Below are 10,864 nucleotides of genomic sequence, written 5' to 3' on the forward strand. Positions count from 1 at the left end.
TCCTCTCTCCCCCTTTCTCTTTATTCTTATGATGGAAGGACTAGGCCGAACCATCAAATCCACTAAAGAAGCAGGTAAGATCCAGGGTCTCAAACTATCCGGGAACGGACAGGCTTTAACCCATCAACAATTTGTAGATGATACCATGCTACAGGGCATCCCTACGGTCAAGGAAGCACTAGCTTATAAACAAATCCTGTGTGAATTTGCTATGGTGGCGGGTACAGAGATAAACCTCTCCAAATAAAAGATTTTCTTTTTCAATACTAACATTGCTATTCAGCGAAACATTTCCACAATTCTAGGCTTTCAAAGAGATATGCTACCATCCAAATATTTGGGAGTACTGCTAACAGACAAACCTTTGAACAAGACAGTTTGGGAGCCTGTGATTAATAAGATGCAGGATAAGACTCTAAAATGGACGAACAAACCTTTGAACTTGGGGGGCAGACTAGTGCTTACAAAAGTTGTCCTTCAATCAGTTCCCATCTTCGTGTTTTTAGCCCTTCCAACTCCAAAAGGATTTATGCAACAATGCATAAATATCCAAAGAGATTTTCTTTGGGGCAAGGGGGAAGAAAAGAAAAAATGGGCTTTGATAGCATGGGAAAAGATATGTAAACCTAAAACACATGGAGGTTTAGGACTGGATGATCCTGAAGTGCTTAGCAAAGTTTTTGGGGAAAAATTATGGTGGAGATGTGTCTAGTCAATTTAATGTCTTAAATTGCTCTACATAAATTATCAATCCGGGTATCGTAAACTGATGTAGTGTGGTGCACCATATGTGCTTAGTTTTTTTTTTTGTGTAAGTCAGAAGTTTATATTATAAAACAGTGTATAGTACAAAAATCTGCAGAAGCAGATCGAAGGCAGGGATATACAATAATCCATAGCTAATCACCTGCTCAAGAGTTCAACAAAAAGAAACTACCAAAAGCACACTGCGCAGGGTGGCCCGATCTGAGCAAGTCCCTTAAAACTGATACTACCGAGACATTACAGTATATGACAGCAACACAGAAAGACTAAAGCCGAAACAGAGAGAAAGCCGAAGTGAACAACAAAGGTACTACCCTAGATATATTTGCCCATTTGGCTGATGGTATCCAGCCCTATCTCCCGAACATGACGGTCCACCTTCGCTTGCATGGCTGCAATGGATTCGGTCTCCTGCACCTCAGTGGTGGCCGGCTGCGGAGTCAGGGGAGCTGAATTTACAGTGTCTCTCAGAAGCCTAATGAGCAGAGTCAGCTTCCTATTGACTGTCTGAACAGCCTCATGCACAGTGGAGATACGGCCATCCAACGAGCTGTTATAGTCAATAATTTTAGCCATTTGAGCCTCCGTGAGGTTCACCTCAGTCACAATGTGCTGCTTCTCCTTTTCAATCGACTCCAGAGCTTTGGCGATGAGAGTCTTGGTCCGCCAACTCTCCGCTTTTGTCCTGACAAACTGAGTTGCCCTTTTCGAGGGGGTTCCGGGTCTTTCAACCAATCCACCTCCTCTGCAATCTCCTCCTCCATTCGCCCTTCTTCCTCCTGCTTGGCTTTTGCTTCCAGTTCAACAATTCTCTGTTTGTTCTTGGCGGCTGTTCGGGTTTCATAGCTTCCCTTCACCTCCTGAAGGTCCCGGTTTGCAGCAGCACAACGACATCCTCCCGCATCCATAACTAACACTTCGTTCTCCTCCCAGCTTAAGCAATTACCGTTCACGGTCTCGTGCTCGACACTAACATAATAGACTGTGGCGAAAACAGGGTGACTGCCCATTGCTATATAGCGTCTTCTCTTGTGAATCCTCATGAGGATGGTATTAATGTCGTTGGAGGTGGGAGTACTATGACAATAAGTATGATTGAGGATCGCACAAACAGAGCCGATGCAGGTCGAATTGGAATGAAAGTGGCTGCAGCCACTCCAACTGACAAAGTGCCATGTGTTTTGTACGTTCGATCGGTAGCTATGGTGGATAGTGGTGTTTGATATGCCCTGATTACCTGCATGCCCGGCCTTCCTACTTGGAGCCTCGATCCACCTCTCCTCATTCAAAATTGCCATAAATGTCATTGAAACCTTGCTCTACGGATCCCCTCCAAGTGTTTTGATCGTGATCTTGCTGATGCTGTAAATTCTGTTTCTCGATCTGTGATGATCGCTTTTCTGAGCAGCCTGCCGCCGCCAGGAACTCCTCCGCCAGAGACGTCCTATCATTCCGTTGCCTGGTTTGTCCTTACACCTTTCACCGGTTTCATCAACATTCCGGTGCCGTTGCCTGATGCCTTCACCAACTAGGATGGGCTGGCCTGGAGTAAATCTGTTTCTGCCAACTGTGCACATGTCACCTTGATGATTGGGCAAGCGACCTCCTGCCAACAGCTGTCCATAATTTTTTTCGGGTTGTCAGCACCATAGTTTGCCAAAAAATCAGCCAACCCATTCGCCTTTCTCCTTACGGTCTGGAAGACTATGCCTCTCATCCCTGCTATGAGCTCCACTATGCTCTCCGTGGCTTTGGCCAGCCTCCAATGTTTGGTGGCCTTGCTGACTTTTGTGCCTGCTTGTAGGCGTTTAGCCACCGTTATGGCTAAGAATGAATCCCCCTCGACTATTACATTCCCTTGCTGAATGGTTCTTAGAATTTTTAAACCCTGCTCAAGCGCTGCAAACTCTGCTTCATTGTTCGTGCTTTCACCCAGTGCCCTGCAATATATATGGATGATTTCCCCAGCCTGATTGCGAATGGCACCTCCGATGCCTGCTGTGCCTGGGTTGCCCCGTGAAGCCCCGTCAAAATTCAATTTCAGGCCACCCTCTGGAGGGCATTGCCAACTGAGGAGTTGCGATGAGGGTTGAGAAAAGTTTCCCCCAGTCGGTTGCTTGCTGGAGGCCTCCAGTTGAAACACCTTTAAAATGCGTAAGTCCTGAACCGTGGGTTTTTCATTTGCTTATGCCTTACATTTTGCCTGTATGAGCTGTTTGATGTTGATTGTTATAGATTCTTTTGCAAATTCTATGTTTCTGACTTCCTCTTTGAAAATTCTCCGATTTCGCTCTTTCCATATTGTCCAAACAATAAAGCCTGGGGCAGATTTCCAGATACTTTCCACTCTTCTAATTCTAGAAAAACCTCTCCTCCAGTTGATGATTGTCTCCTGAATGGAGTCCCTGTTCCTATCAGAAGTTCCCAGAATACTTTCCATCCAGTGCCAAAGCTGGGAAGCCCAATCACAGGAGTTAAAAAGATGATTCATTGTTTCCTCCTCCTTTATACACATAGGACATCTGGAGGGTCCCCTGAACCCTTTTTTCAATAAGTTCTCCCAAGTTAGAGTTCTCTTCTGCATAAGTAGCCATAGAAAAGTTCTAATCTTCGGCCATTGAAGGCTATCCCAAACTTTATTGGCCCAGGGCATTATATCAGGCTGTTCTTCCCCCTCTATGATGCTCCTGGCTTCTTTCAGGGAAAAATCCCCGTTGCCTTTTGGACCCCATCTGAGCTTGTCATTTTCAGCAGCAACTCGAATTTTCCTTTTTGAGATTTGTTGATTTAGATCTTGAATGGTTTCCTGAGTGTCTTCATTGTGGGTGGAGTTGAAAACCGTCCATTCCCTCCAATCCGGGTCTTCACTGTTTGGGTTCCAGTATTGATTAACTTTGAATCTGCCCTCATTTTGATGGTTTTGCTTCAGGGGTAGGAGTTGAGGGGAGTCCAGTTTTGGAGACTGCTGCCAGGCATCCTCCCAGAAGAGTGCTTGAGTTCCATTTCGTATCTCCCAGAAGCTATAGTCTTGGACAATACTTCTATTGTCTTGAGCATGATTCCATATCGGTGAACCGTTGGGGTTGTCCTGCATTCTTACTAGTTCTAGATTGTTGCTATTCGGCCTATACTTCTCCTTCCAATGTATGGCCCAAGGTAGGCTTGTATCCGAGATCCACTTCCACCAAATTTTGGCTCCGCAGACTCTGTTTACTGTTGAGGGATCAACCAAATTCAGACCTCCCCTGTCCTTAGGTTTACACAGTTTCTGCCAGGCAACCAGGGACCATTTTTTCTTCTCGCTGTTTCCACTCCATAAGAAGGAGCGCTGGATGATTCTTATTTGATTTAAGATTCCTTTCGGAGCAGGAAGAATAGATAGCATGTACTGAGGGATGGCCTGCAGGACCGCTTTTGTTAGAATTAATCTACCTGCAAAATTCAGAGCCCTGTTGGTCCAATGTTTGCACTTCCTTTCCATGCTGGCTAGGACTTTCTCCCAATGGACCTTTTGCCACGGTTTGAGAGTCAGGGGAGCACCAAGGTATCTTGAGGGTAAGGAACCAATTTTAAACCCCAGAAGCCTAGAAAGATGAGATTGGATAGCTTGATGCGTGTTGAAGAAGAATATGGTGGATTTGGAAAAATTAATCTCCATTCCCGAGGCTTTGCTGAAAAGATTGAGGATGTCTCTGTAGGCCAAAGATTCTTTTACTGTTGGGGTGCCATGTAACATAGTATCGTCCACAAACTGTTGATGAGTTGTGGCTGGACAGGCCCTGATGGGTTGCAGACCTCTAATTTGACCTTCTGCTTTTTTCTTGGCAATTAATCTGCTTAGGCCCTCCATTAGAATGACAAACAGGAAAGGGGATAAGGGGTCTCCCTGTCTGATGCCTCTGGTAGGGCAGAAGGGAGCAGAGGGTGCGCCATTCACAAGGATGGAGTATCTAGGCGATTTAATGAGGGCTAAAATCCATTTGATCCATTGTCTACTGAAACCAAAAGCCTCTAAAACTGCTTCCAAGTAAGACCAGCTTACCTTGTCATAAGCTTTGGAAAGATCTAACTGCATAAGCATTCCGGCTTCTTTTCGCGAATGAAGAGAGTGAATCATCTCCTGAGCAAGCAAAATATTGTCTAAAATTTGCCTGCCCTCCACATAGCCAGACTGTTCTTGCGAAATGATGCCAGGGAGGATTGCCTTCAGCCTGTTAGCTATGACTTTTGAAATGATCTTATAGATGACATTACAGAGTGCTATGGGTCTAAATTTTTCCGGAGTATTAGCCTCCTCCACTTTGGGTACAAGAGCGATGAAGGTAGAGTTTAGAGATTTTAGGATTGTTTTGGAGCGTCTTGAATCTTCCACAATCTCCCATATGTCTTGCTTTACAATGTTCCAGCAGGCTTTATAGAAGTTAATGGTAAATCCATCCGGTCCAGGAGCTTTGTCGTTGGGCATACTTCTGACTGCCTCCTCGACTTCTTCCATAGTAATTGTTCTTCTTAGGGCCCAGTTCTGATCATCTGTGATAGTTCTAGGTATAACATTGGTAATTTCTTTGATGGCTTCCTCTCTTTTAATCCCTGGTTCTTGCGCTATGAGGCTAAAGTGGTCTGAAAGGGAGGCTGATATCTCATTGTGGTTTCTGAGGAGTTCACCCTCACTGTTTTTTAGTTCCAGGATTTTGTTGGCACTTCTGTAATCCATGGCTGATCTGTGGAAGAACTTGGTATTTTGCTCCCCTTCCTTCAACCAAAGGATTCTAGATTTCTGCTTCCACAAAGATTCTTCCTGCTTGCATCTGTTGTGCCATTGTTGAGTTAGCTCGTTTTCTTGTTTACTGGTTTCCTCATCTCTGCGTCCTGCCGCGCCATCCTTGTGAATCTGTTCCAACTTATTCTCGATGATGGCTTTCTCCTGAAATATATTTCCGAAAACTCTTTTGTTCCAGTCCTTCAATTTCATTTTGATGTTTTTTAATTTCTTTTGAAGAATAAACATTTTGGATCCTTCCTCATCTAAGGGCTCTGACCACCATTTTTCCACCATGGTTAGGAAGGTAGGGTGTTCTATCCAGAACTTTTAGAACCTGAAGGGTTTGTTTCTGGGGGTGCCCTGAAGCTCAACAGCTAGTGAGATCGGCCAATGGTCCGACCCCCCACTTGGGAGGATGTTTGATTCAACTACCGTCCCATCTAAAATTAGGCTTTCCGAGACTAAGAAACGATCCAGTCTGGAGGAGATGAGCCTTTCGCCCCCCCTTCTGTTGTTCCATGTGAATTTACCACTCTTGGGATATACATCAACCATTCTTGCATTATCTATGAAACTTATGAAGACCTCCCCATCTCTGTTTAGTTTTCTGAGGCCTCCTTTTTTCTCCAAGAGGGAGGTGATCATGTTGAAGTCTCCCCCCAATATGAATTTAGCATCAGGGTGCCTATCTATGATTTTGGCTAAAGACGCTAGGAAACTGATCTTATCTTCTAACTTCTGAGGACTATAGATATTGATGCATAGAAAAGATGAAGAATTACCTGTGGGCTGTACTTCCAGTGCTAGGTAGTTTTTGCTTGCTTCCGCTATTATAATCTGGTATATTCTTGTGTCCCAGAAGGTTGCCAAGCCTCCTTCTCGCCCTTTGCTTTCGATTTCTAAAACTTCAAAATTTCTTCCTAACTTAACTCGTAGCTTATCTATGAGAGCACTGTTACATTTGGTTTCTTGTAGAAACAACATGTCCGGGTTATATTTTTGCATCTGCCGTTTCAGAATCCTCTGTTTGGCCTGACTGCTTATCCCTCTTGCATTCCATGAGACAATCTTCATATTTAAACAGTTGGTCGGAAGGACGGGTAGTCACTCAGTTGTCTTATCTTACCGGCGTTGATCAGCATCTCTCCGAGCTTCTGCAGGTGTTCTATACTTGACTTGCGGCCTCTACGGCGTTTGTGCCTCGAGCCCGAGGTTCTTCCCAGTATTGTTTTGTAGTGTGGGGTGCTTCCTTTGATTATGCCTAACTTTCTCTTCTGTTTTTCTATTATTGCCTTCTGCCGCGCTATGAAGAGGTCATTGACCTTCCTAATTTCTTCCTCCGGTACTGCTTCAATCCCTTTGGCTCTCCAGCTTTCTACCAGCGCGGTGAGGTCCATCCCTTCCATAGCTAGGGTTTCTTCTAGCTCCAGATCCTCACTCCCTGCTTCACTTGTTAACATCTCTGTTTCTTCTTCCGTTTCTGCTGTTCTGTCCTGCATGTGGATTTCACCAGTGAATGCTCCTTCCGCCGTTCCTTCTCCTGTGGGTTCTTCCTGTCCCTCTTGCCCTGCCTCCACATTGGGTATGTTCTGCTTTTCCTCCGAGTCAGTCTCCAGGTCTAGGATCTCAAATGGGTTACTGAAGTAGTTTCTTTCTGTGTTTCCTTTAGTGTTCCTTCTCCTGTTGGCCCGCTGCCTGTTCTTTGGTTTGGTGAAGTTGTTCTTGTCTCTGTTGTTCTGTGTTTTCTCTTCTTCTACCTCCTTTCTGTTCAAAGGACAATCTCTTACCAGATGTCCATGCTCATGGCATTTCCGACACCTAAAAGGTATTTGCTCATAGTCTAAAGCCTGAAAGTATTCCTCATCTCTGTACTCGAGCCATACACCTTCATGTAGAGCGCCTGATACATCCAGTTCCACACAGATTCTAGCATAGGTGGTGTATCTTTTCTGCATGGTGGCCTCCGATGCTTTAACAAAGGTGCCGAGCTTATCCCCTATTTGCTTTAGGGCATTCAAGCCCCAATAATCGATTGGGAGAGAGAAAAGTCTAATCCAGACAGGCACTTGAGTGAAGGACTCCTTCTCCGGGACGAAGTTTGGCTTCCAAGGTCTCATATATAAGCCTGCTGCTGCTAGGAAATACGGGCCACCTTCAAACACTCTATCCTTGTCTTCTAGACTTGTAAAGACTACTGTAAAAAATCCTTTGGCTCCCAGATGTAACTGCACATCTCCTTTTGGCTTCCACTGTTGTCTTATCCATTGGCACAGAGTCCTCTCAGATGGCCAGATTCCCATAAATTTACAAATGATGGCATGTTCAGCCATGTGTTCCCTGTAGGCCTGGATTTCAGGGTCGATGATTGTCACCCGTAGGCTATCTTCTTTCTTTGGCTTACATGCATTGCTGGTCACATGGGTTCTGTTGGGGATCGCGCTGGTCTCCCCCTCCTTCTCCGGTTGGATTATACTTTTGTTTTTTGGTTCTTTGTCTTTTGTTGGTTGTTCCTCCTCATTTTCTGAGGGCTGCAACTTGGCAGCAGTTTTGTCTTGTGTGTCTGCACGGTTCTGCTTCTCTTTATTCCTGTCTTCTGAGGTATTGTCTGTCTTGTCAGACATTATAGGTCTTTTTTCCTTGTTTTTCCCGCTACTCTGCATCGTGCTGTTCAGTCCTTCGATTTTGACTCCTTCTTTCATTTTCTGTTGCTGTTTCTGCAAGACAATTTGCTTAAAAGTTGGGGTCCCACTGGACCCCTCTGCCCCCATCCAGTCCGACAGCAGTTGCCCCTTTCGAAACAATGCTGCCAGTCTGATTCTATGGTATTCTAGGCCTGTCACAGCTACGTAAACGCATAAACCCTAGCTCCAATTTTTCTCAGAGCTGCCGGCAGTCTTCCTCTAGGCAAGCATCACAAAGATCTTTCACCATATGTGCTTAGTTAACCTTTCTCTTACTTTGTTGTTTTATAGTTTATGTTGTTTTTTTGGGGTTTTGTTCTTGTTGGTTTTCTAAAGTGTTTAATGAAAATGGAAATCCTATTCTAAGGTCTTAAGAATACTTTTAAAGGACAAGTATGGATAAAGATTTCAAGACAAGGCCTATGTCCCTAATGGTAACTTCAAAAACTTAGCACTTCAAAAGAAACTTAAAACATGTTATTGATGGAATTAGTATTTAAACAAAAGTGTAAATATACAGCTAGTTCAATCAAAATAAAATGCAATAACCAAACAATATGCTAGTGACTATGAGACCCAGTATCCTTGCTACTTCAGCAGAAGGACAAGATGATTCTATCATGTCATTAGTCATTAAAAGGCTATGTGCATCACTAATATACAATCAAAATAGAATGCAACAACCAAACAATGAGCTAGTGACTATGAGACCCAGTATCCTTGCTGCTTCAGCAGAAGGACAAGATGATTCTATCATGTCATTAGTCATTAAAAGGCTATGTGCATCACTAATCTACAATCAATTGGTTGAACACACTTGCATGAATTAAAATTGCATGAATGAAAAATCTAATCTATCAAACTTGAAAGCAATCAAATAACATAATGAAATCAAAGCAAAATTGAACACACTTGCATGAATTAAAATTGCATGAATGAAAAATCTAATCTATCAAACTTGAAAGCAATCAAATAACATAATGAAATCAAAGCAATATTTACAAAATGAAATCTACTCTACCTTACATTCCACAAAGCAATATTTACAAAATGAAATCTACTCTACCTTACATTCTAATATGCTCCATGACATCTACTTCACATCTCCTTCCATGTTGAGAACATCAAAGCTTTATTCAAATTCTTCAAAAGTACAAAGTACAACAAAGTTCTCCAAAGCTTTCAAAAGCCATCAAGGAAGAACTACAAACTTAAGAACTAGGGACTAAAAAGCTTAAGCTAAATAGACTAACTAATGAAGGAGAGAGATCTCCTATTTATACAAAAGATGAGAAGCCATCTCATTAATGAGAGTCCATGAATCTCTCCCTCTACCTCTAGAGTCCTAATCAAAATAGGAACTGATAAGACACATGTCTTCTTAGAGTTACAATACAATTAGGAGATGTGACACATATCCTCATGATCCCATGATTCTTTCCAACCAAATTCGATTTTGGCCTTAGAGTGCCACATAAGGGTCTTCTAGAAGTCTCCTTTCAACCTACACATGTCAACAACCTCAACCCATTTGTTAGATATAAGCATATGCACATTATTTTCTAATTTTTAACCACAAATTCACTTAAAAGACTTAGAATTAATAAAGATTGGAAAAACATAAATGTGGCCTAATGATAATGAAAGTGGGATGAATGTGGTGACATAGTAGTGAAATGGAGGTGAAATGGAGGTGATATAATGGACATAATAGTGAAAGTGTAATGACATTTTCAAGACTCAACAAGATGGATAAAAGATTTAGATGCTCCATGGGCACAAATTTGGAACCAGAAATATGCAAGCAATTGGCAAGACAAGGACCATATAAGAATGTATGGAATCATAAAATGCTCCCACATCTGGAACAAAGCTTGGGAGAACAGAGGCATAGTTCAGAAAAATAGTTTCTGGGAAATTAGAGCTGGAGACCTTGCTTGGTTTTGGGAGGATAAATGGCAACAGGAACCCAAGCTGGTAAGAGAAGACTTTGCAGATCTCAAGCATGATACTGATACCAAAGGGTTGCTTCGAGTAAATGAATTCTGGGATCAGACAAATAGTGGAGGAAAATGGAGAACTTGGAGGGAAATGGATCACAAGGATAATGGCCCCTTGAAAGCACAGTCTGATGCTCTAACAGCCATCCTGGATCAAAGAAATATCCTAATTTGAGTTGATTCTGACCAAATAAGATGGGGCAATAACAATTAAGGCACCTTTAATGTTAAAGAGGCTAAATGCATAGCCCTTAAGCTTGATTCGACAAATCCAGATGGGGTTTGGAAGAATCTTTGGAAGAACCAAGGATGGGTGAAGACCAAACTGTTCATGTGGCTTGTGCATCATAAGAAAATTCTAACTTGGGAGAACATCCGAAAAAGGGGTGTTTCTAGCCCATCCAGATGCCAGCTATGTGAGTTGCAAGAGGAAACTATGGAGCACCTTCTCAACCTCTGCATTTTTACTTCCACATTGCAGGATGGGATTGCCTCAATATTCAAACAAACGATAGGGATAGAGGAAGCATAACAAACACCCTAAGGAATTGGTGGAGAAACTTCTCTGATTATGAAATGGTAAATAAAGCTTGGGCTTTAGCTCCTAGCTTCCTAATTTAAATAAAAGGAGTTCCTCACAAAGCATCATGGAAATT

The 10,864-nt window shown here is 42.9% G+C and overlaps 2 protein-coding genes across 2 annotated transcripts; both read right to left on the reverse strand.

The window, feature by feature from the left end:
- Positions 1–2,293: 2,293 nt before the first annotated feature.
- Positions 2,294–5,737, reverse strand: LOC149182921 (uncharacterized). Its single transcript, XM_089414725.1, has 3 exons — positions 3,401–5,737; positions 3,029–3,217; positions 2,294–2,926 (listed from the first exon to the last, which is right to left on the reverse strand). Exons 1-3 carry the CDS (start codon positions 5,735–5,737, stop codon positions 2,294–2,296), a joined length of 3,159 nt encoding a protein of 1,052 aa, XP_089270851.1.
- Positions 5,738–5,854: 117 nt separating this feature from the next.
- On the reverse strand, positions 5,855–6,601 carry LOC149182922 (uncharacterized). The gene has a single exon (XM_089414726.1). The coding sequence runs from the start codon at positions 6,599–6,601 to the stop codon at positions 5,855–5,857; it is 747 nt and encodes a 248-aa protein (XP_089270852.1).
- Between the last annotated feature and the right edge of the window lie 4,263 nt (positions 6,602–10,864).

The sequence above is a fragment of the Pinus tabuliformis genome, chromosome 3_2 (genome assembly GCF_031772625.1).
Source record: "Pinus tabuliformis cultivar Carrire ecotype Pingquan chromosome 3_2, CPIR1, whole genome shotgun sequence".
Classification (NCBI taxonomy): domain Eukaryota; kingdom Viridiplantae; phylum Streptophyta; class Pinopsida; order Pinales; family Pinaceae; genus Pinus; species Pinus tabuliformis.

What these genes read in the sequence shown, in the direction of transcription:
- LOC149182921 (XM_089414725.1), bottom strand. Translation starts at nt 5,737, where the DNA reads ATGAAATTGAAGGACTGGAACAAAAGAGTTTTCGGAAATATATTTCAG. An exon ending in TAATGCCCTGGGCCAATAAA is followed by an intron (nt 3,218 to 3,400) that starts GTTTGGGATAGC and finishes TGGGCTTCCCAG; the next exon opens with CTTTGGCACTGGATGGAAAG. An exon ending in GGAGAATTTTCAAAGAGGAA is followed by an intron (nt 2,927 to 3,028) that starts GTCAGAAACATA and finishes CCCACGGTTCAG; the next exon opens with GACTTACGCATTTTAAAGGT.
- LOC149182922 (XM_089414726.1), bottom strand. Translation starts at nt 6,601, where the DNA reads ATGAAGATTGTCTCATGGAATGCAAGAGGGATAAGCAGTCAGGCCAAA.